At 42.5% G+C, this 26253-nt stretch overlaps 1 protein-coding gene across 3 annotated transcripts in view; it reads right to left on the reverse strand.

The window, feature by feature from the left end:
- LOC119656803 (putative uncharacterized protein DDB_G0285119) overlaps nucleotides 1-26253 on the reverse strand; it is a 121558-nt gene that overhangs the window by 1300 nt on the left and 94005 nt on the right. For all 3 annotated transcript variants that reach the window (XM_038063413.1, XM_038063414.1, XM_038063412.1), the window contains 4 exons: nucleotides 14268-14378; nucleotides 6956-7364; nucleotides 6338-6893; nucleotides 48-221 (listed from right to left, as the gene is read on the reverse strand). In XM_038063413.1, coding sequence (XP_037919341.1) covers nucleotides 48-221; nucleotides 6338-6893; nucleotides 6956-7364; nucleotides 14268-14316 — 1188 coding nt within the window. In that variant the 5' untranslated portion in view covers nucleotides 14317-14378. The remainder of the gene's footprint in view (nucleotides 1-47; nucleotides 222-6337; nucleotides 6894-6955; nucleotides 7365-14267; nucleotides 14379-26253) is intronic.

The following is a 26253-nucleotide window of genomic DNA, read 5'->3' on the forward strand; positions in this document are numbered from 1 at the left end:
ATTTATCAGAAACTAATGAGAGTGGGATTTAATGAGAGAGTACGCACTCGTATTGTACTATCATCAATGTATCCACTTGAGTCAGGCTCACTCAGAGCCTGTGGCTTGTTTAAGTATCTTCGACGGTACAGTACTATGCCAGCTAATGCGACTCCTGAAAATAGTCCGACAACTGCAAAACATATCCCTGATATGGCTCCTGCGTCCAATATGTAAGCTCTCTGGAAGAGTAATATTATAAACTTACTTTATAATGTTGCCTTGACATAAATTAAATGAAACTCTACAAATAATTTGTTGTTATTGAAATGGCATGCGCACTTGCATAAGGATGGAGCTTTCAGTTATGTGCCCCGGTTGTTTCATAAAGGTATTATTCTTCGAATATATCCCTTCGAATGCATTTTCAGATAGACGCATTATAGTCAATGAAAAAATTATGGATGCGGCAGTATTTACCCAAGCTGGCAGCAACAGCAAAGACCACCGTCGCCGTAGCTTCAAAACCGCCAACATCGGAGGTCCTTCAGGAACGAAGACCAACAAGAATGCCAAATGCCGGGACACAAAGAAAAACGGAAGATATTTTGTTTAAGGATTGAGGAGACGTCAAGTGGATATGGACTTAGGACCCCTCAATCCTTAAACAAAATATGTTCAGCTTTGGCTAAGCTTTGGCGCAAAGTATGGGCTGATTTACGCTCAATATAATTCGCTGTCATGTTGCGCTCTATGAATTATATGAAAGAGCATTCAACATCTGCGAGCCACTTCGATCACGCTGCTCCCAGGGCAGAAGTAAGGCAGCGTCTGATGATTTGCCTCTGCCCTGGTAAGAAACCGTAAAGCCGTCTACGCCTAATATTTTTAAAAAACGAGAGGCTATTGGCGATTTTAAAGGAATTTAATAATAAACGCTTGGAAGACCAGCAAGAAGCAAAATTTACCGCCTTCAAAAGAAATCGATCTCAGGATGACGTGGAACAGGAGAGCAAGAGCAGCAAATTTTGTAAGGGCTCGCTAAGATCAACGATGCTTTAGAGGGCGTGGAACTGAAGATTGCCGTTTACGGTGAGGTTCACAAAAGATCAGTTACCTGGTTATCGAAAATCCGCATAGATAAGGACATGGGTGGTTATCAACCTTTCCTATTCTGTATAAATGGAAAGTGCTTGAAGGAATTGAAAAAAAGGTGGACTATAGCGTGCGGTTCTGAATCAGGAACGCAAAAACCAAACCAACCAGCTGACATTGTCAACGAGATCTCGGACGGAATGAAGATCGATGGTCTGACAAGAACCGACCCATTAAGCAAGCAGATGTTGAAGGCAGCGCAGATAAACCTGCAACACTTGGGGTGCGTCTCAGCTAATCAGGAAGAGGCTGTACACTTTTCTGTGTCCGGAGCTGAGTCCCAGCAACCTAATCGTAATTAAACCGGGCCAGGGGAGGGGGGAGAATGTGGCTTATTTGGCCTCACGATTGATCAGCTCTACCATTGTAGCGAGGTGGCGAGTCTCTCAACACAAACATAACTATGTAAGGCGGGCAATACACCAGTGAAAGGAATCTATATATATAGCTGTTATGCTCCATACAGCGCTATACTTGCCGAGTATGAGCAGATGCTGAGCGCTTTGCTTCTGGACGTCACAGGGCGTTGGCAGAAAATCATAGCAGGGAGTTCGCATAAGCTCTTGAATTGGGGTAGTTGTATAACAAATGTGAATGTGTTTTGCTCAAAGCATTTGGGAAGGTAGACTTGGTACTCGCGAATGTCGAAACTATATAGAATTTCAGAGTAAGGAGCCTGACATTCATGAACGCCGCTTTAGCGAGAAGAGTTGCTTGGCAAATCAATGAGGATTATATTCACAGTAACCACTAGGCAACCCGCATAGAAAGCCGGATGGACTGCGAAAGCTTTCTAAGCGGACACGTTTTACACGGCACTTAAACTCGACATATCCTACCCATATCACCCAATGGGTAATGGAATCATGCGATGTTACTATGCCCAGAGACGACAGTTTACCCCAACTATGGGTGAAACGACAAAATCATAACTTTGCAAGCCGCGTGTTTCCGAGCAAGAGAGTTTTACAGAGGCTTAGGCAGGCTGGCGGGCAGCTCAAAACAGGTCATTCGAAGGAGCAAAAACAACTGTTTCAAACAATTGGGCGAGTTTGATGATTTAAACCGTAGGGGTGGGGCTTATAGGGTGCAAAGATAACGGTCTTCTGAAATAAATTGCTGCCACTCTGTTTTTTCATTACCAGAACAGCCGAAGGCAAACGGTAGTCCAGCTCAACGACTCTGTGATAGCTTCAGTTACCGAGGGAGGAGGGAATATGTAGTAGGATCGACGACAAAAAGACGCCGTGTTTGGATGACATCCCTAATTGAGCTTTGAATGACAATGAAGACTAGGCCCGACCCTTTTTGCTAATACCGCCAAGGTGTTCCTAGAGGAGGAAATCCTTAATAATAATCGTTGACGCAACAATCCAGATTGGATCAGGGGCTTGAAGTGTGTTAGAGCACTTCATTCAAGACCGTAACGGTACAGTACAGTACACTGTAGGAGGCAATGTGGTCAGCGATGCGCTTGTCCGAGATTATTACCCTGATATGACTCAGGTACTTATTCACAGCTGAATCGAGTAGTATCCGACATCCAGTCACGATAACAAATCCCATTGCCACCAGTGAGATTTGAACTGCGACCTTCCGCCACCACAGCCCAGCGCTCTAACTACTTGGGCCATCCGAACACAAAAGCTGGTGCTGCTTTCCAAACCCAATAATTATCATCATACACGGCGCAACAACCGGTATCCGGTCTAGGCATGCCTTAATAAGGAACTCCAGACACTCCGGTTTTGCGCCAAAGTCCACTAATTCGATATCCTTGAAAGGTGTTTGGCGTCCTGACCTACGCCATCGCTCCATCTCAGGCAGGGTTTGCCTCGTCTTCTTTTTCTTCCATAGATATTGCCCTTATAGACTTTTCGGGCTGGATCATCCACATCCATACGGATTAAGTGACCCGCCCACACAAGCCTATTGTGCCGGATTTTATCCGCATCATGATATTGCTCATAGATTTCATCGTTATGTAGGCTTCGTCATAGGCGACTTTAAAGTCGATGGAAAGATGGTGCAAATGATGGCCATATTCCAGCAGTTTTCCCATCGCTTGCCGCAGAGAGAAAATCTGAGCTGTTGGTGATTTACCTGGAGTGAAGCCTCTTTGGTATGGGTCAATGATGTTCTGCAACTGATGTTCTCAGCAACTTGTTACATCTATAATTCCTGCACTGCGTGATATTCCCCTTTTTATGTACGGGACAGATAATGCCTCGTTGCTAATTGTCAGGCATTGATTTGCTGTCCCACACCTTGACCATCAGTTGATGAACCACTTGGTGTAGTTTGCCGCCTCCATATTTAACCAATTGGGATGTAATTCCATCGGCTCCTGGCAACTTATGGTTTTTAGCCCGTGCAGTTTCTTCTACGCTTGGTGGTGGCAGCATTTGTCCATCGTCTTCAGCTGGCAGGAACTCCAACTCGCAGATTGTGGTTATTGCGGCATCCATTTCCCCTTTATAGGTAATATGGAGGTCTGTGTTGTGAATGGTTTCAGTATTTACTCTTCCCTGATTGTCAGAGGGGATTGCAGGTGGTGTTGTAATTCGAGCCAGGAGTACCATGCCAAGGAGATAGAGATCCGAGTATATGTTCTGACATTCATCAAGGCTGAGAGGCGGCAGCGTTCAATCGGCACGTGGTTAATTTGGTTAAAAGTGATCCCGTCTGGAGGGGCCCATATATGTTTGTGGACCGCTTTCCGCGCACACCAAGTACTTCCAACAAACATTTCGTGCGATACTGCTAACTGAATAATCCGCAGTCCGTTATCATTGGTATCCTGATGTAAGTTATGGGGCCGCCGTATCGTCTGAACACGGGTTTCGTCCCTACTTGACTGTTGAAATCTCCAAGTACGATTTTGATATAATACTTGGGACAGGCTTCGAGGGTCCGCTCAACTGCCTCGTGGAAGGTGTCTGCTCACTCTGCTCTCTCCGACTCTGCTCATCCCTGTATGGGCGTGAATTTTTGTGAGGCTTATATTTCTAAATTTGCCTCGCAAACGCAGGGTGCATAGCCTTTCGCTTATATTTTCAAGGCCGATAACAGCAGGTTTAATTTTTTGGCTGACTAAGACACCTACTCCGAGCACATGGTTCACTGGATGGCCGCTATAATATATAGTGTAGTGGTTTTTCCAGGAAACCGGCCCCTGTCCCACGCATCTCCTCCAATGATGTTACATCAGCCCTATATTAGAACAAGGTATCGGATAGCTGTTTGGCAGCTCCATTTCTGTACAGGGAGCGCACGTTCCATGAGAAAATGCGCAAATCGTTATTCCGTTGACGTTGCCGGGTTGGTCGTTTTAAAGTCTATCCTGTCCGAAGCTCCTTTTGTGGTTTCGTAACGTTGGTTTTCCCTGTAGGGTTGTCAGCCCAACCCAAACCCCAACCTGGAGGACCAATTGGTACAATTTGTCCCGCTTTTAGGCGCGGGACACTCGCCTTCATTCTTCTTCGTCTGCAGTTTTTCATTAAGAAAAAACTCCTGGCGATCATCACGTGGGGGCGGAGATAGGGTTTGGTAGTAGTAGTAATAAGCCACCTGGAGAGCCAGCATAATATCACCCTATCTGATTGTTGGAACAATGGGGAAGATGATGGAGATAATCATCGACATTAAAATGTTACTCGGAGTCGAAAGTAGCAATGGTGTGGACATGCTGAGTTTTGTTGGCTACTGGACCGTATCGGTATTGGATATAAAAAATGCATTCAGCTCTGCCAATTGGAACCGAATTAAAGGGCCGTTAGTTGGCATAAGTGTTTTTGGATAATTGGCGAGTCTGGTCGAAAATTAACTCGCAGAGAGGACACTCTGGTACGGGATGGATGAGGGCCCCAAAGAGTACGTCATCATAGCCGCGGTATCACAGGACTCTTTGCCCGTGCATAGATACTACGATGCCGGCCTACAGTAGCTGGTACATTAAAGCACCCAGAGGATGGGAAGGTCTATGCGACGGAGACAATCAGAGTGATAAAGTCTGCGCTGGCGGATAAGAAAAGAGTATGCATGTCAAAAGGCAGCTAGTGTTACTGCGACATTTGTAAAAATGTTATCAAATGTTGCAAACTCTCAGAAGAAAAAGCCTACCAACTGAGGCTCTGGAGATTTTTGTTGGCGGGCATGATTCTAATCGACATTCTGTCGAAAGAAATGAGTGTGCTGTATCATCCAAGGCATGGATAGGTCAGAGTTATATGATCTCTAGTAACGCACATGGAACAAGTCTACGAGATAATAGATTCAGATCAATCATCCGCTCATTCTTTTAAGGGTCAGAATTGTAAATGATATTGCATCTGTATCAAGATTCATTGTGATGAATACTGAGGCTTGGTATTTATTTTTCTTTTATTTTCATGTTGACTTCTGAGTCTCTTTTGTTCAGAAAAGTGAGATAAGCTACCATATATCATGCCAAGACCAAAGCCTCTGAAGAGATGAATATAAGGAATGCTAATCACTCCTTAACTTCTTGTATTTATTATACTATGCACATAAGGCAACAATCTAACAGATTGCTGCTCAAAATAGTTAATGAAATTATATAATAGATAATTTGCACAAGCCGTTGATCAATCTTAATGATATTTCACCGGCCATGTGATGCGTTCGTCAACAAAACCATTAATTAAGGTTGTCGATGAAATAAATGATCGATCTACTAATGTTTTTCTGTCAATCAGTAACCAATGAGAAAAGATTCAAGATATTATCTGATTTTGAATGTAATATAATTAACAAAGGTCATTCAAAAACTGGAAATAATTTCAATAATTTGCGAAAATAATTGTTAAAATAAATCTGATTAAGACATTTGTAATAAGAGCTTCAGTAGCAGTTGTAAAACTACCAATATTTCATCCCAATTAGCATTACTATTATAACTGATGATAAATAAACTGAAACTCAGAGTCTATCACTCAAATGGAAATTATCTTTGAATGGAGGTTACATCACTCGCCTCCTTAGCGTGTACCAAGACCATTATCAGGTGAAAGCAGGTTTAGCGATTTTTTTTTAGTAAATTAAAATCGCATCGCAACATGAGTGAATAATATTCATTTCCTTAGCTATAAAAAAACGGTGAAATGAAAATAAAAAAAACTTAATGATATTTGATATAACCATATTCACCATTTTTTGGTACTTTGGGTTACTCTCGACGTACCTGTATTGAAAGTGCTTCCGACGATATGTTGCCTTCGTCTTGTTCCTGATGGAAATCATCCAAGGAAATGGCCGCTGAGCGTGCCAGAAGATTTTTCGAATCGGCGGAAAAATTAAATTTCAATTCTTGTCGATATTCAGCTAAAACTTTTGATTTTCGTGCCCGTTCACCGTCCAGTTGTCGAGCAATTTCCGCTCGTATGATTTCCTCTTCTTTTGTTATGTTCTCGAAATGAAAAGATTTTAGGAATGGATTGGAATTGTCTGCGATATCTATGGATGCAGCCGATGATGACAACAATAGTGAAGATGATGGTGATGACGGTTGGGACGAGGACGGTGACGCTATTGATGAGGAGGAATTAGGGGACAACCTGCTTTTGCTGTGGGTCGGCCTCTCTGATGATTCGGCGCTGTTATTGTTGTTATTGCTGTTTTCGTAGTCGATTGTTGTGTTGCTATTATTACCGTTTGTGTTCACCGGATTTGGCAAATGTTCTGGAGAATCAGTTCCCCCATCAGCTTCAAACAGAGTAACCTCAATCGATGAATGTGTGCTGCAAAAATCAATTAACCCAGTTAGAACCATTCCTCATACCACCTCCTGGATCCCACTCACCTTAAACTAGAATTACTACTATTAACTAAATTCACATCTACTGCTTTGGTCCTATTGATTTTATCGTCTACTCCGGTCGAAGCAGTATAATTCTTTGATTTCATCTGTTGCTGTGGTTGAGCTTCACCAAGAGCACTCGGTGGCGGTAGCGGTGGCATAACAATATTATCCTTTATCTTGGCACTACTGCTGCTACTTGTTTTTTGTAAAGTGTCCTTTTGTCGAATCACTTTACTGTTTCGAAAAATACTGCTGAGTATCATCTCATCCGTACTGAATACATCATCGACATCGGTCTGCGCTGCCAGTGGGAATGTCAATGGTTCATCTTTACTGTAATCCTTATTGCCGTAGGGCGAATTCAATGGATATGTCCCGACAAAGTGAGTGCTGTCCAATAGATGAAAGACTGTAAGGAAAAACATGAAAATTGAATTATTTGAAAAAACTAAATTTGTATAAGAATTGATGAAGACGTAGTGTCTGTCTTAATTTAACATTATAACGGAGGCATCCCAATGGAGGAAGAAGACTAAACTGTATAAAAAACTGGTCTTCACATACATGAGTGAATCCTATTTCACATTCAGGAATAAATTTTTATAAAACAACCTCCGGGGCAGCAATGGGTAACCGCCTTTTACCACTGATATGCGAGGTATTTATGAAGAACCTGGAGAATGAACTCGAGGAGGTTGGGGCACTTCTGAGATTTTGGATCAGATACGTGGACGATGTATTAGCAATCATCAAAGGGGAAAAAGCAGGAAAAAACCCCGAGAAACTCAACCGGACACACAGAAACATTGAATTCACCATGGAGATCAAAAATATAGGAGAGGTACCGTTCCTAGATTTAAAAATAATCCGGGAAAGAGGGGATATTGAATTCGACATCTACAGCAAACCGACCCAGGCACGACGAACCCTCGCACCCCGACCTCAAACCACGATTTCCGCCATACGATGACGGCATACAATTTTATGAATTAGAGAATGGTCCCAACACCGCTCAATGAGGAGAGAATAAATAAAGAAAGAAACTACATCCTGAAAACAGTCAAGAAAAACGAATACAACAGGAACCTCATCGAAAATCGGATCCTCCAGGAAGTAACCTACTCGGGTCGGATGCAGAACATCAAAAGGCGGCTACATAAACGTAGATTCTGGGTCACCCTGACCAACAGACGATACCTACTTAGGACCCCGTTACAATGCAAACATTTTTCTATTCCGTGTCTAGTAGTCAAGAACAAAAAAAAGTGTACTGAAAAAAGCGGCATTTATAAGACTTCCTGCACAGACTGCGACAAGATTTACGTAGGGCAAACAAAACAGCTAGTCCACACCAGGGTGTTAGAACACATAAAGGAGGCCGAATCCGCTAAAAATAAAAATAACCCACACATAAAGTCTATGGTTGCCAGACATATAATAGAGAAGGAACACCATTTGTCGTTGGACAACGCCAATATTTTGAAGAAAGCGAACTTGTTTTTCTTCAGCCTCTATCCCGTTCACAAGCGGGGTCTGCTCGTCGTGATAGGTCTCACCATTTGCCCCTATCAAATGCCTGGTCTAGATGCAATCGGGAGGCTTTTAAATTCCCATCCAGAGTATCAAGCCACCGTTGTTTCGGTCTGCCTCTTGATCACTTAACATCGACTTCAATGTTCAAACCAATATTGGCAAGTGAATTCTCGTTGGCGTGAATTACGTGACCATACCATCAAAGACGCCTCACTCGCAGTTTCTCCACGATCGGTGCAACTCCATAACAATCGCGGATATCCTCATTTCGGATGTGATCAAAACGTGTCACGCCATCTGTCCAACGCAACATCTTCGTCTCCATTATCCCAAGACACTGTTCATTGTCCTTTATAGTCGGCCAACACTCAGAACTATAAAGAGCAACAGGACGGACGCCATTGCAGTAAATTTTAGATTTGAGACGTTATTTGACACGCGAATTACAATGAACGCCAGTTATGGTTGCGTTAATGCCTGAAGCAATTTCCTAACGCAGTTCTCCATTGGCTGATAGCATTGACCCTAAATATTTAAATCACTCAGTTCTCGGTAGGTCACTGCCGCTGACAGTGATTGTGGCTGTTTCATGGAGATCGGTTGTCAAAAATTCAGTTTTATTCAGATTCAATCTGAGACCGTGTTGCATGAGACGATCATTCCATTTTTGGACAAGTTACTTGAGATCATTTTTGCTATGAGACGCCAGGAAAACATAGTCTACATAACGCAGTATATAGGGCGCTGGACGTTGGTTGTTCCATCTGAGTGTCCATAATAAGAACAGAGAGGAGTGGTGAGAGTGCGCTTCTTTGATGACCACCGACAAAGACACGAAGCAATTATGATACACCACACTGCGAACTTTACTTTTAGAGTGTTGTCGTAGAATATACGAGATGAGTTCATGCACCACATGGTCAAACACTTTCTCTAGATTCAGAAATGCAGTGTAAAGAAGGCGATGCTTCTCACGGTGTTCCTTCATGAGTAACCGCGCAGCGTATATACGCAATATATACGACGCAGAGTAGTTCCGCAGTTCTTGACAAATCCGTCCTGATTCACGGTTATTTCAACGATTTCGCGAATACGGTTGTCAAAAATGCGTTCAAAAATCTTCTGGTATATGAAAGTAACCGGATCGGACGGTAATTTTTTTTCCATACTGAGTTCAGGCAGCTTCACAAATTACATGTCCCGATCTTCTACTGAAAATCGTTCAGGGTTTGTTCCCTCAGGAGAACACAAGGGGTTACAGTCTACAGACATCTTTAGATGTAGATGTAATACTCCCAGTAACGACGGAAGAAGTGTTGGAGATTTGCGGTAGGCTGGGAGACAGCAAAGCGCCCGGCCTCGATGGCATACCAAACAAAGCCCTTAAGCTGGCCGTTAAGTCGAGACCAGACATATTCGTAGAGTTGCTTGAAGCATGTTTGACGGATGGGATCTTTCCTGAGGCATGGAAAAAACAAAGGTTAGTGTTGCTGTCTAAACCTGGTAAGCCTCCTGATGAACCACCTTCCTACCGGCCTATATGTCTATTGGACATTGATTGTTCTTGTACTCTGATTGTTCTTGACATGCAAAATGCGTTCAACTCTGCCAGTTGGAACCTGTGGGTGTTCCACAGGGCTCTGTATTGAGACCGTTGTTGTGGAACATCATGTATAATGATGTCCTCAACGTCCCAGTTGCTAGCGAGGCCACTATAGTTGGTTACGTCGATGACATAGCGGTGATGGTTGTTTCAAAATATCTGGCAGATGTCGAATTATATTCATCTGAAGCAATCATTGCTATAAAGATATGGCTGAAAGAAACAGGTCTTGAACTCGCGGAGGATAAAAGGATAAAACAGAGGCGGTGCTCTACTACTGCCCGGATGCATATCACCGCTTCAAAGCCAACAATTAAATACCTTGGAGTGATGATAGATGCGAAGCTGAATTTCAACCAGCACTTACCAAATGTTTGCACCAAGGCGTCCGTCTCAGACAAAGCGGCCTATGCAGTAGCCGGAATGATGCCGATAGACATTTTGGCCGATGAGATGGCACGTAGCTATGATGGACGCGATTCTTCCTCTGATCAGCAAATGAAAAACGCCGAAAGGGAGGAATCGTCAAGCAGAGGGCAGCAACGGTGGGAACAGGAGAAAAAGAGGCGATGGACCCATAAATTGGTTCCCAGCATCAAGGTGTGGACGCAGAGAAAGCATGGTGAGATAAACTATGGTTTCACGCAGGTTCTCACGGGACATGGCGGCTACCGTAAATACATTATAGGTTTAAACTGAACAACTGACCCAACTGTCCCAGCTGCGACGATATTCCGAAGGACCTGGAGCATGTTTTCTTCGATTGTCCTAGATTCGCTGAGGAAAGGAAGAGTCTAGGGAAGACATTGGGGGGAACGCTAGCAACGGAAAATATAATCGGAAAAATGCTTGCATACCCAGAGAACTTGAATGCAATGAACGACATGGTAGGGCAGATTCAGTGCAGATTAAAAGAGGCAGAGGAGGTGAGAAAAGCGGGGTTGCGAATGCAATCGATGGGCGAAGGGAGAGGCTAAAGCCATGTCTACCCCGCGGCGAAACACTTTGTGGTGGTTCCGCGGGGAAGAGGACAGGAGTTAGGGGGTGGTTTTAGTGGGTAGAAATTACACACGCTGGAACATGTGTACCAGTGTCTTTGGAAGATTTCCAAAAAGACAGTGAATCGATTTTAATGAGATTTCGTTTTACGCAAAACCTTAAAAATTAGTGTTCTATCGAAGAATTAAAAAAAAAAATATGCATTTTCCACAAAATGGCGGACATTCAAAGTTAATGGTTTCATTTCGTCGTTTTTGGATAAAAAACGGCCATTTTGTATCGAAAAAAATCGAACAATCAAACACTACAATTTTATGTATTGAATAAGCCAGCAAAGTTTCAAAAAGATCGGTTTAGTGATTCTTGAGTAATTTTGGTCGCCGGTTTCATACATGTCAATTGTAGAAAAAAAGCGTTTAAGGTTTCAATTTCACGTCGTTTACGGTATGAATTCTTCTCTTTCAACGATCATATCTCAGTGAATTCTATTCGAATCGATTCTTGAAATTTGAAGGACTTATTCTCAGATAGTTATACTTTAAAAATGTAATAAAAAATCATTTTTTTCGCAGTCATAAGTGGAATTAACCCCTTAATAGGAAGAGCTGGGTGAAGTTTATTATGAGCTGCTCAGAGCCAATCAAATCGAGGGGGAGCGCAAATAACTACAACTATTGCGTTTGAGCTAAGCATTGAAGGATAAAAATAACTGTTGAAAATAAAGGCTTATAAGACTGGAAATACTTAAATAGGAAGCCTTATCCTATCCACTTTCCCTGTCATTTGTGCCGATCTTTGGAATATGGTCTTGTACAATATTTTCGGCGATATATATTTAGTCGCAGTTGGGCATTGCAGTGGACGTATCATATGCTATTGAGCTTGAAGCTTTTCATCTAGTGTTCACCACTTTTGGCTTGTGGGATATCTGTCTGTGAAGGAGCGAAGTTATTGTCAAAGAAAAATGTCGGATCATGAAAACCTTTTCAAAACTCCCAGCATTTTGCGGGACTGTAACAACCATTCCCAGGTTGCTGCGTAGCCAAGCACTTTGATGATAATAATAGATAATCGACGGTGTCATATAAGCAATGTCAGCGACCTAAAGCCAGTGAAGAATAAGGGCAGAGAATAATAACGAACTTTATTCTCTAGATCAATACTTTGCATATGGGTACTATGCAGATCCAACAGTAATAGCTGTTCTATTATTGTTCAACATTGGATCTTTAGAGCCTAACGGAACCTTGATTTTTTTATAATTGAAGTAATTCCTTGCCTCTGTTCTGCATCTAACCTTTCTCGCATCTTAGCAGGCACCGCATTATTCATGCCCTCTTTTCACGAACCTCTTCTGTTTGCTCTTTTCTGTAAGTTTTGACCATTGTAGCTGTTCGAACTGAAACGAGTATTCCAGTGTAATAAGCTGAGCATGATTAGTCAAAGAGGTGAATGGGTGAACTGTGCGAAGTACCAATTTTCCTTAAGGATATTTTTCCGTTTTATTGTTCTGTGTTCCTGATGAGTTACCATCAGTAACTTCTACAAAAACCTTGTTGACGTGTAGATGAACTCGATTCGAAAATAAAGCCGAAAAGTCCTATCACGCAAAGTGGGGTCCATTTTCACAGTAGCTCAATGAAACAGAAGTTACTGTGATGCCATTGATATTGGCTCCATGTCTTTTCTTTTACCAACTTATTGGATACGTTGTTGACAGGCTGCAACTAAAGTGATGAGAGAAGAAGTAACGAAAAGTGACTGAGCATGTCTACCAGCACCTGAGTGCAGTTCCACTGAAGCCTTTCGTCGACCCACGTTTATAAATCTTTGTTGTAAGCTCGAAAGAGGGGGGATTCCTTTTGGGCACTTTATTGCCTCACACCTCATGTACAAAACTTCGCATGAAGCAACATTTGCAGCTCAACCGGACATGGGGCCAGAAAACATGGGAGTGGCACGATCGAGGATGGAAGATCTACGAAGGATCACCCCAATATCCAATGTTCCTTTTGCCTCATGTCGCAGTCGCGGTCTCTGGTGTTTTACCTTGCCTCAGCGTCTTCTGGCCACAGAATATAGAGATATCCCTTTACTGTAAGGTTAATAGGGAATTAAAATGCATGGAGAGAGAGAGAGAGTCCTCAAACTGAAGAAAATTATTCATTCCATATCATTACATATAATCAAAGACAAGAAAGTAATGGTTGAATATGACGCACAAATATTGAACCGAATGAAAAATAAATAAAAGTTACTTATCAATTGAACCCATCGTATCTACGAATAGACGCAATGAAGTGCAATCAATCAAATAGACGGAACGATGGCGGTATCTATGTACCTGGCAGACAACAAAGGATCAGACTAAAAGAATTAGTGGACTAATAAGGTTATCGCTAACGACCTGCTGTTAAGTGGACACGGTAGTCATAAGAAACACTTTTACCAGTGTGATTTGAGAGAACAGTCTAATCAAGGCCTTGAAGTGATTTAGGGTATTTCATTCCCGGATCCTAATAGATAACAAAAACTAGAATGCTGAATAACTCTGCGACGAATACTAGCTACGTGCTAAAAAACAGCTGTAAGGACTTCTCCGAATTAATGACAGGGGGGAATTTATTGGAACTAGATCATTCCTGCAAGGGAGTTCAAAAAGGATATTCCCGCGAAAAAGGTGCTAATACCTTAAACCTAATACCCTTAAACGTTCAGGATACGTATGTATTCACAATTAGGGGTTCTATGAATAATTTTGTCCTGTATCGAAATAAAATTCCAAGAAACTTAGCTATAGGACTTTACAGGAAAGCTGTATTTTTCGACAAGCAATTCAATTATGCCGTCTATTTGCCTACGTGCTTTCCCATTGGAACTTGGACTTCAGCCAAATAATACTGAATAGCAGAGAGTAAGCGAAGAGAATAATAACAAAATCGATGTGTTCAGCTTGACTGATTATCGTCAACATTAAACAGAATATTGAAAACGTCGAAACACACAAAATCCTGCTAATGGGAGCTTCCAAATTGCTACCACTCATTCCACGCTCTATTGTTGGGACGGCATTTTAAATGTATCCATCAGGAGCACTTTCCCTCCGCTGGAAGACCATCTTAATACTAAATCACAGGATTTTATTTTGAAATAATTACACAAACTTGCAATACTCACTCGAGAAAACTGTTATCCAAAACCAATGCGTCCACCAGTACAAGGTCATGATTGTTGACTAATATTGAATCCTCTAATCTTCCTAAATTATTTACGACGTTCTTTATTGCCCTGCAACCAAGAGAAAAAAAGTTAGTATGACATTCTGATAACAATATAGGAGAGTACTGATAAGCCAATTATGGTCTCGTAATATCTATCTATAACGACTAATTATCGATGGTATCGGCTGGCTCTCATAACTTACCAATTGGAGCGAATTAAATACGAAAAAGGTTTTGCTTGCGAGTTTGTTTTTATCTTTAACGTTGAAGCCATCAAGCATTCCTAGTTAATGACTCATTCACGCTAATTGTCGGTTTCAAGCAGCCAATAATAATTAATACTAGACTGCACACAGGTGAATTAAAAAGCTTTCAAAATAATGCATTTAGTTCAGCTGCAGCAGGGAGGGCTGCAGGGAGGGCACTGCAACTCAATTTTATAAATTACACAACTTGTTAATATGTAATTAAGGTTTTATGAATACCAATGCTTGGAACGCTTTCCTCCTGAACTCGTGGAAAATATAGTATATCAAAGAGCTAATTGCCCGTTTAGGTTCCAAGCGAAATTACTTTACGCTACGAATTTTTACAAATTTAAACGCTTGTACCAAGGCAATTACTGAGGAAAAATAACTATAATGGACACAATGCTATAAAAAGGGCGGCTTGAAGCTTGGTTATATTGTTGGTAATAATTGAATTATATTTTTCCCTTTCATTTTCTCTTAATGCCTAATTTGAGCGCACACAGATCCCAAGTATCAGCTCACTTACGAAATATTAAAAATCTGTCTATTTCGCATATTCTTTAACTTTCAGACGGTCACATAACCGTAATCGGAGCCTATTATATTATTAAGGTAACGCAACTAAATTATTAAGGCATATTAATAGAAACAACTGGCAAAATCGGGAGTTCGCCGCTTCAGATACAAAAGGTCTAGTGCATTTTTTATGTAAGGATATTCAGTAGTCTCATTTGTACATTGTTCCTAGCGTACATTAATTGAGTATGCCTGACTATTCACTTTAATCTGGCATTTGCATTTTATTTCTTTAAGCGCATTAATTCCAGAGATAATTTTGACCTACTATAACTTTATCAATAATAGTAAGATTTCCACCAAACTTTTCATATTATGCCCTACGTATATTATTTTGAAATTGTGTGGCATTACGATCTCTAAGGAGAAGGAAGGTTGTAATCTCCAAAATATATAATAATAATATACTACTGCTAATTTCATTCGAACAATATTTTGAGCCGCTCTAGATGCCATATATGTGTGTATGTGTTTTTTCAAATCTTCAGCTCGAAAATTTCTGAGAATGGGCCCTTGAAATTTTTAATCAATTTTCGACCTCCCACACTTCTTCCCTTTTAACTGATGTCAAAATTCAGACTTGCTTCGACACCATTCATTCAATATCCTATATGCCTATGTATTATGTCCAGAAATAGTGTTCAAAATTATGTCCAGAAATAGTGTTCAAAATTTCAAAACGATTGGTGCAGTAGTTTTGAAGTTATGAGGGGAAACGTGAGTTGTGGGAAAAACGCTTTAAAGTTTTGAACACTAAAAAATTTGGGATTAAACGTTCATAAGCGAGTTCTATCGGTTTACCTCACACTGAATCATCGTTGCCAGGTCCAGAAAGAATGTCGCAATCATCCATGGTGTCTAAAGCATCTTTTTGTTCTGCCTAGGCTGAATCCTGCCTTCTTTTGTTTGTTTTTTAGCCTTCCTCCTCTGTTGGGCCTATACGCATGGAGTACTGATTCCCATGTTTTGCATGAAGGTTAGATAAGCATAAGTACCTTCATTGAAGACATAGACTGCCACATAAGCTGCAACCCAAGAATCCACCCAAGTGTTTTGGTGAGATTTTCCAAATAAGTTGGATCAAACTCTCATTGTTGTTCTGCGTAGAGCCTCCGACACATCGTTACAGGAGGGCATCTTTACTCAGATCTCCATAGATGGACGTGATGGCATCCAAAACATCCTTGGGAAGAGTACTATACGTATGTTTGAACGAATCCAATGCATTAGCGGCTGCAGCTTTTTGCCATGCCTGTCTGGTAATTAGCATTAAAAGACACGATCCATAAAGCGGCCCCTGCAATCCTCGGGGTCACCAAGCCGGGTAAGCGGTACATCAACCGAGATATTTGGCTTTGGAATGATGATGTTGAAATGAAGGTCCGTGAAAAGAAACGCTTCTACCACAAATCTCTCGACGATAAAACACCGGCCAATCGGCAAATTTATAAGAATGCCAACCGAGAAGCAAAGAAAGCAGTCACTGTCACCCGAGCGGACAATTACAAAAGTCTTTACGATAAACTGGACACTCGGGATGGCGAGAGAGATCTGGATGGACTTGCTAAAAGCCGTAACGAACGTACACAGGATATCGAACACTTTTGTTGCGTTAATGACAAAAACAGTACTTTGCTTACCAACCATCGAGTCGCAACGGATAGATGGCGACAATACTTCGAGCAGATTTCAACTGAAAAATTTGCTTATCCTCCACTTCCACAATCATTTCCGATATTTGGAGCAGTTCCATCTGTCAGCGCAACTGGTGCTCAGAGGTGGCGGTGAGGAACCAACCCTGTCGGCCAAACTAAAACCAAGTGGCCGAGGAGAATTTCCATAGTGGTGGCTCAAGTGAGCACCGGGAGACGCTGTACTCACTTTGGCTTGCCGGCCGTGATGCAGTAGGCGAATGCTCCAAAGACCTAATCAGGGCGATCAGACCCGAGTCTGCACGGGGACTCATCTGAAGCGGTAATTGGCCACGAAACCTCACCAGGGTATACTGGTACCATGGAACCGAGATAGCTCCTGGACTCACATACTTCGGGTGAACTCCCGTTGTATGTGAGTACAGCTCGGTTATTTGCGGTTGGCCCTCCTAGTGGGAGTTTCATGGGGGCTGTGGTTATGCTCAAGCGAGAAGAGACCTTCGGGCCTCGGCGTGGTGTTGCGTTTCAAGACGAGTGCCGTACTCCTTAGTTCGGTAGAGATTTAGGTAGGTCTTACATCCACCAGTATGAATGCTAAGCCATGCACTTGGTATAGACTGGTACCGTTGTTGCTGTCTCAGCGGGGCTCTGATTGTGGTCATAAAATCAATCCGTGTCCAGACAGGTGCTCACGTTAAACCCTCAAGAACTTAACTGTCAGCGCAACTGAAGTCGAGGAGGCAATAAAACGAATGAAATCGAGGAAAGCCAGAGGACCTGACGACACCGCGTCTGAGCTCTGGAAATCGAAGAGCGCTGTGACTCAGTGAATTCTTTAATCGGGTTATTCTGGAAGGAAGAACACCATCTGACTGGCAACAAAGTACCACAGTTCCAATATGGAAAAAGAAAGGTAATCCAGCAGAATGTTCAAATTACCGTCCGATCCGGTTACTTTCTCATACCATGAAGATTTTTGAACGCATTCTTGACAACCATTTTCGCGAAATCGTTGAAATAAGAAGAACTCGTGCGCTGGGTTCCGAAAAGTAAAGTTCGAAGTATGGCGGGTGTATCAAAACCGTTTCGTGTCTCTGTTGGTGTTCATCAAGAAAGAACCCTCTTACCACTCCCCTTTGTTCTTGTTATGGACACCGTCGGGATACGCGGGATACGGGATACGGGATATCCAACGTCCAGCGCCCTACGCACTGCTTTATGCAGATGATGTTTTCCTAGCGTCTAATAGCAAAAATGGTCTCGAGCAACTTGTTCAAAAATGGAATGATCGCCTCATGCAACACTGTCTCAGATCGAATCTAAACAAAACCGAATTTTTGACGACCGATCCCCATCAAACAGGCACAATCATGGTCAGCGGCAGTGATCTGCTCAGAACTGAGCGATTTAAATACCTCGGGTCAACGCTATCAGCCAATGGAGAACTGCGTTATGAAATTGCTTCAGGCCTTAACGCAACTTGGATGAAGTGGCGTTCCACAACTCGTGTCCTTTGTGATCGATGTATCAACGAACGTCTCAAATCTAAAATTCATCCCAATGTCGTCCGTCTTGTCGCCCTCTATGGTTCTGAGTGTTGGCCGACTATAAAAGACAATGAACGGCGTCTTGTGGTAATGGAGACGAAGATCTTGCGTTGGACTACTGGCGTGACACGTTGTGATCACATCCGAAATGAGGATATCTGCGATCGTTATGGAGTTGCACCGATCGTGGAAAAATTGCGAGAGAGTCGTCTTCGATGGTATGGTCACGCAATTCGTGCTAACGAGAATTCACTTGTCAAGATTGGTCTGAACATCGAAGTCGATGGTAAACGCAGACCGAAACAACGGTGGCTTGATACGCTGGATGGGGATTTAAAAGTCTCGAGATAGCACCCAGATCAGGCATTCGATAGAGCCAAATGGTGAAACCGATCACGACGAACCGACCCCGCTTGTGAACGGGATAAAGGCTGAAGAAAAACAAGAGTCCTGAAACGCATCAAAGAACATCTCGAAGGTTTGATCGACAGATAGAAAGGCGGCTTTCCACTCCGATTCCTCTTGCATTGACCATATTAACACCTTACAGATCATTTTGAAGCAGTCCGTGGGGTTTAGATCATCTCTGCACGTGCTCTTCACCGATTGTGAAAAAGTTTTTGACCAAGAGTGCATCTGGAGTTCTCTACGCAGGAGGGACATTCGGGAGAAATTAATAGTCGTTATCAGAATTAAATATGATGGCGTAAAATGTCACGTGCTGCACCGAGGCAAAATCTCGAAGGAAGCTGCCTAGTCCGGAAGACGTGAAGGAATTCAATGGGCTATGATCTCTTTCCTTAAACACCTCGACTACGCCGATGGCGTCTGTTTGCTCTCTCACCGGATCATGGCTCTAGATTTAGAAAGAGAATCCAGTAGAGTTGAACGGAAGACGCAGTCATCTCAACACCAAGATCCAGTTGAGGCAGTTCTGCTAATGTTCTTCCTGTATTGCTATACGGGAATATCACATGAAAAGTGATCACCACTGTCAATTAAAATTTTAAAAAGAAACTTCGTCGGAGAAAAAACACAATAGTCCAGTGGCGACCAATGTTTTTCTGTGCTCAGGCAAGTTATTTAGGGGGCTAGGGTGGGTACTGGTTGACGGGAAACTTGGGAATGTAGACGCGGCAAATCCAAACCGATGAATGACTTGGAAAGTTCCTAAAAATTAATGAAATAGTCAAACATCTGACAAATCCTTAGTTACACAGAAATCACAGAGCTTAACCAATCTATCCTGAATTTTTCGTGAGATAGGATCTCATAACAGAAATATCTGTTGCCTATATTGAAAATGTTAAAGGGCTTAGCGGTTTAATCGAATAATAAAGCTTTTTCTGAGTTCTCTGAGGTATTTAGTAAAGTACTTTCTACCTTTAACAAAGAGATCATTAAGCCTTCATCACCAATATACTACTTCATTTGGGAGCTGTCTTACGAATTATTGGCAACCCCAGACTTCCAACTGGTATCACCATCTGAATTTCCAGCGTCTCGTGTCTTGGATTGCTTTGTTTAATGCATTCAATGAAGAGAACTTAAAACGACTGAATTGCATTTAAGTCTGAATGCACCAGTATCCAACTTCATAGTTAGTTGATAATTTTAATATCAAGTCTCCTTGACATTTTCCAAAGGATTTAATGTTTTATCGAGCCAGTCGCTGTATCTGCTGTCTATGCTGTCTCTACAAGCATCGTGGGTCCATATGTCAACAAAAGAGCCCCAGGAAGCAATTAGTCGAACTTCATAATTAATTTCCTCTTACAGCAAACCAGTCGACTGAAAGCCAAATGACGAATATCAGTGGACCGGCACATCCATCTATTCTGCAACGTTTTGTATTTTGAATCAAGTCCAAGAGCTTGTTTCGGTTACCGGGTAACCAATGGGCACCTGCAGCTATCCGACAATACGAAGTTTACCATTTCAGTCCGGTCAGATGCTGTGTTTTGTCTGCAGATATATTTATCAACAACATATGGGGAAGACTAGCCGCTTCAATGAAAGCTGGTCAGTAATTTTTCGCCACTTTTTCTGCACAGGCAACAATGCTGGATGGAACGTACCCTGGCTAGTGGTTAATGATTAGTACAATATGGTGGAAGGCACTAGATCTCACAATTGTCTCCGGATATGATGAAAATCGTACGGAATGGATGGGTCGACAATAAAACAATGGATAATTTGACCCAACACGCCTTGGTAATTCTTTGATAATAAATTCTATTGTTGGTCTTGGCATGTGGTTGCTATTTACTGTCTTTGTTTGTTTGGCTTGTAAACTAATGGGATTGGTTGTAATTGAGGGAATGGAATGAATTATTTTAAGCCATTCTTTAAGTATTTCGGTAATTTGGTTGCATGAGCCAAATTAGAGACCCGCGTGGATTCGGTTCAATGGTTGCAACATGGAACTTTATGGATAGTACTCCGCCATACCGTAGTGGTCATTCCAAGATTCATCATGAGCCGAAACATAAGTAGGGGGCAAGAAACCTGCATATAGGTTACACATACAATATTGGTAAATTTTTTTATACTGGAGCTCATGTGAAAATATGTAGCAAGAAGCTACTCCATGATTACTCTCTCTTTACCTCTCACAATAGGAGGTAGGGTCCAAACCTTACCTCATCCTCAGAAACCCTTAGTGATTTCAAAGAAACCTGAGTCCAGATCAATGTTTTGTAACCAAGCGAATGGCCGTCCCTAGTTAATTGTTTTTAGTCACAAAAGCGAAGCAAACTGCTCAGGGTCATCCCCCGTCTAAATGGCACAGAGTTGAACCTCTTCATGTGCTTATACTCCGGTGTGCTAGCTACAGAGATAGAAGAAGAAGGGCGTTGCCATTTTTGGTTCCTCACTTGCTATTTCACAAAAAAACATTTTTCTAAAGCCGAACACCAGCTCAGGTATTTGATAGCCAGCTCAAAGGCATGTTCACCGACTTCCACTTTGACAGAGGTTTTTTCTACAGTTCATGATTAAGATCCTTCTAGGACGGAAAGTACGAGTATCCCTTTATACATCGCATTCCACAGCCAAGCGCTCAGTGTCGAATCTTATGCACACACCCGTTGTGACGAAGTGCATTTTTAGGCCCTCATCAGCCTCATACCAGACAGCCTTCTTCAAAAAGCAGTTCTCCACCGTGTTCATGAAGTATCCAAGAACACCTATTTCAGCCAATGCGTTTTAATTTAGCCCCAGTTAGTGGAGTTGAATGCATTTTGGTCAATATCAAAGAAGCACGCTAGTCACCTGAACAGACCGCGTTTCTTGTCATGTTCACCACGATGCTTATTGAATCCGCATGAAACCGAGGGGCTGAAAGCCTTCTTGGTGCTAACATAGACCTTTTCGATGATGGGCTGCAGTAGATGCTTGCCTTCTCTTCTCGATTTTTCTCACTGTTTGAATTCAATTCGTCTTGATCTTTCGACACGGAAGTTGCTCGCTTTGCCAAAATAACCGACCCCTCACTGAAACCCCCTGAAAACAGCCGAAAACCTAAAACTAGATAAACCAAGAATGAAGGCAATGATAGGTCTAATAACCGATCCCTCTCCTGTGTATGTAGAAATATCTGCACACGATAGGAGGACGAGGCAGCCTTCCACATATTGGACTACCCCGTAACCTTACGATAAAATCACCTCGAAAATAGCGAGCCACAAAGAAAGGTTTAATAAAGTGCAGCTAGTAGATTATCTCTTTGGTCTGATGACTAGGGTGGGACTGGGATTTTGAGGTCTTCTGCTCTGAACTGACTTTTTTTCACTTTCTAACTTCGAAAAATATAATAATTTTTGCTGTCAAACTTTCAGACTTGATCACAATTGCGTGCATTCGACACCCAAGTTGTCTCCTCTGCCACAACATTTTGCCACCAGCTGAAACCAAACAATGTTTCAGCAAGGAAACGCACGGCACGGCACGGCACAGCACGACACCCAGCGGATGCAAACCAAAATGGACGCGTCGATTGCCTCTTTTTTGGGCTCCACCTTCTTCCTGTTAGAAAAGCTTTAACCGAGCCAGGGAGAACCTCTTGATCATGCCTCCGACGTTGAGGCTCAAATGATGTGGACTTTAGTCGAAAACATCGAAGAGGCAGTGACCACCTGGACGTGTCCGTCATAATTAGGGCATGTGTGTAGGATTCGAGGTCTCTGAGCACGATGGCCAAGTTTTCCGCGTGGTTGGCGGGTGGTGGTGGCTTTCGCACTGCATCATTGAGCAGACGCAGTAAACCGGTAGGGTTAAGCCCCAACCTAATATCGAATAAAGGGTCACTGGCAAGTCTCAGGTTCTCCCCGTATGCCAGCACCGCAGGATTTACAGGATTTGCAAATTTTCAGCGATTGGCTGTCCGGAAGCCAAATAGAACGAGTGGTAGGGCTTGGAATCAAAAAGGTTCGTCTTGGGCCAATATATCGGCCTTCAGCGTCCTGTGCCATCTTTCGAACATCCTATTGGACTGCGGGCGCTTGAAGTCGAAAAGTTTGCCCAATTCTGAGATAAGGGAAGGGACTCAAACTGCACTCCCTGGTCGCTGATTATAATTGCCGGTACACCAAAGCGTTGAATCCACTCTCGGCAGAAGGCCTCAGCACAAGATTGAGCAGAAATATCTTTCAGTGGTATGGTCTCAGACCAGCATGTGAACCTATCGATGATTGTGGGGCAATGTCTGAAACCATGCGAATCTCGTTAAGGGCACTTAAATCGAGATAGATTGTGTGCAAATGCTTGGTGGACCGAGGTAACACACCTGCCTCTTTCCTCACATGTTGTATAGTCTTGCACTTCTGGCATGCATTGCATTGTTTAGCCCAAGAATCAATGTCCTTGTTTATGAAAGGTCAAAGATATTTTGCAATCATTAGCCGATTTGTTATTCGGATGCCTGGGTACGCTAGATCGTGAAGGATGTGAAATACTTCCTTACGGAAATCGGCCGGAATATATGGCCTTGGCCTTTTATCTGAAGTTTCACAGAATATATTAGACGTTGAGTCAAAGATAGGAAGCTCCCTTATTGTGTATTTGGTTGAACGGGGCTCAATTGCTTGGAGAAGGAGCTAAACGGCTGGCAGATTTGATTAAACTTTCGGTGAAGGGCATCACCTACGGCATTGTCTGAAGCATGGATGAATATGGCTGAAGTTACACACAGGGTGTTCCAAATCCTCGGACTTAGAGGAATAGACGACCAGAATATTCCAAATAAATGAAACAAAAGTGGAGGTTTCGTAGCACAGATTGAACGAATCTCTGAAAGGTTTGCGCCGCATTGCATATTTCCAAAGTCATCCTAGGTAACTAGAGTGCGAGAGGTGTGCATATTGCATATACAACGGTCTGCGACAGAGTGCGCAGAATCGTGGATAAATGCAGTGGGGTATTGGTCTGAAAACGTCTGGGCATTTACACGTCTGTAATTGCCACAAGGCCCCCATGCCCTTAACTCCTTGGTGGCTGCCAAAAATATTTTTTTCTTTTCAGAAGTCATGGTCAACTCTTTCTAGATCGTTTGCCATATTGTGCATTTGTCACTCAAATTGCTTGCTCTGACACATTCGCACCGTTCAGGATACATGGGTCGCGAACGCTTCGGAAAACGTGTCCTCTTTTGTGTCTATCCGAACAGTCTAAACATCATTTCGCGCGAGCTCATTTTGGAGCTCGGTTGCCCTTTGTTGATCGTATATGAGATTGCATCGTATGTACTCGATGATAATCTAATGCTGTTATGCCCTGACATTCGTTGCTTGGTTACTAAAACCATAGCTCGAGTGTTAAAATCCTTGGCTAAGATTTTTGGTTCATGCCTTTTCGCATTGCTTCAGTGACATGTGTATCGTAAGGTATCATAATTTGAGCTACTTTTGTTGCTCCTAATACTTACAGTTGGAGTTGTCCAACCAATGGTAAGCTAATGTTACAATCTCTCTTCCACCATTGGATTCCAATAAAGTTCAAGTTTTTCTTGAAAGATCAGGTCAAATATAGAAGTCCTAAGGGCCGCAGCTCAAATATAGAAATCCTTAGGGCCGGAGAAGGACATAAAGGAACAAGCAGGATACTATCATCAGATGCAAGATTGTTTCCAAGATCATTATGAAGGATGAGGTTTGCGACGCCCCGGATTTTTTTCGTTTGTTTTCTAAAAATCAGGCAAGTCTTTTGAAATCCAATACTATTTGAGCTAATTGGAGGAGTGGTATCTCTTGGTAAGACCAGGACGTTTGCTGATTAGGGCACCACCTTGCTTAGTTTAAAGAAATAAGGAAATCGCAGCTCGAAACAGTCACGCCTCCTGTCATTTTACTACCCCTGACATATCTGTTCGGAATGCGACCTGCTTGCGACCATCGTAGGTTTTTAGGGAATCTGAGAACGTCTCCCAAAAGAAGTAGTGTCAGCAGATTTTTCGTTGAAGAAAATATCACCGAGGTATCTTCGCCTGAGGCATGAGGAACCATGGAAGGTAAAGGTTGAAATTTCAACCCCATCCCCGGAATGGTTGGAAAGTTTATGAAGGGGAAAGAGAGAGGTGTCCCCCTTTCAACCCGGCGAAAATTCGTGGCGGTCACCGCGCTTGGAAAGTTATGGTCGTTCAAGTGGGGTCCATCTTTGCAAAATTTAGATTTTCAACCCTCTCTCGTCAAAAAGCCAAGTCGCTTTAAGCATGGGCTTACTTTCATGTCAAAGCGGTGAGGTCTAGTTCTTCATCCTATCCCAGCATTGATAAAGTGGGTATGAAGGAAGAAGCCGGAGAGCCCCTCTCTTCCAAACCCCTTTTAAACAATTATGGCCCTTCTGGAATATTTTGACGTCATCATGGGAAAGAAGAAGAAAAAGACCTCGCCCTTCTACCCCAGCTAAAAACTAATAGCCGTCATCACTCCTTAAAAAGTTACGTAGGTCCGAAATAGAATAATCATCTGCTCCTTTCCCGCATTCGCGCGAGTGGGACGGGAATGAAGGACACCCCCTTGTACAGCTCCCTCTCTAACCCCCCTTGCACAACGCGACCATCATTGCCCTACCAATAAGTTTATTAATGATATGAAAATGACCCCTTTTCGGAGCGCCGTAACTTTTCACGAGGGGATCTTTTTCATCCTCCTCCATACTCTTCTTTTTTCCTAAATCAAGCTTCACCATGACGATATCAAAAGGTCTCTCATTTGAAAGACTATAACTTTTTAAAGAGGAAGAGGGGAGGGTCGACCACCGCAATTTTTCAACGGGGTGTGGGGGAGAGAATCTCCTCCTTCTCCCTTCCGCCTGCGGAGGATGGGTTTCAAAGTTAAACTCGACCATGTTGACATAAAAGTAGGCCCTTTGGAGACGCCATGGCTTTTTAATGGGGGATGATCACTATAACTCTTTGACGAGACTAGAAAGAGGGACCTTCTTTTTCCTTTTGCATATCTTCTACAGCGTCTCCCCCTCACGAGGTGAAGGTGTAAATTTAAATTTTAATATGACCATATTCAAAAAGCCCCATTTTGAGGGGCCATTACTTTTTAAAGGAGGGGTGACCACCACGAGTTTTTATCGGGTTTGAAGACGGTACTTTTCTTTGGAATTTTTCGAGGTTTATTCAATATCTGACTTGCTAATGGGGTAGTTTTTTGTGGCCGATACCCAGTGGAAGCATTATTCCAGCTATGGTCATCCACAAAAACAGGCTCAGCTACCGTCTAATAGACTCCCATTCGACAATTTCTAACCAAATTTCCATACTTCCTCAAAATAGAGATAATATGGGGAGTCTTGATGTGAATAATTACTTCAGCCTTTGTAGGATGCAGTATCTTCTATGAACGAATGATTTCCCCGCCGATCAATCTGTTGATATCTAATAATATCTAATCCACCAGTTTTAGTAC

Source organism: Hermetia illucens, chromosome 5, assembly GCF_905115235.1.
Source record: "Hermetia illucens chromosome 5, iHerIll2.2.curated.20191125, whole genome shotgun sequence".
In the NCBI taxonomy this organism is placed as follows: domain Eukaryota; kingdom Metazoa; phylum Arthropoda; class Insecta; order Diptera; family Stratiomyidae; genus Hermetia; species Hermetia illucens.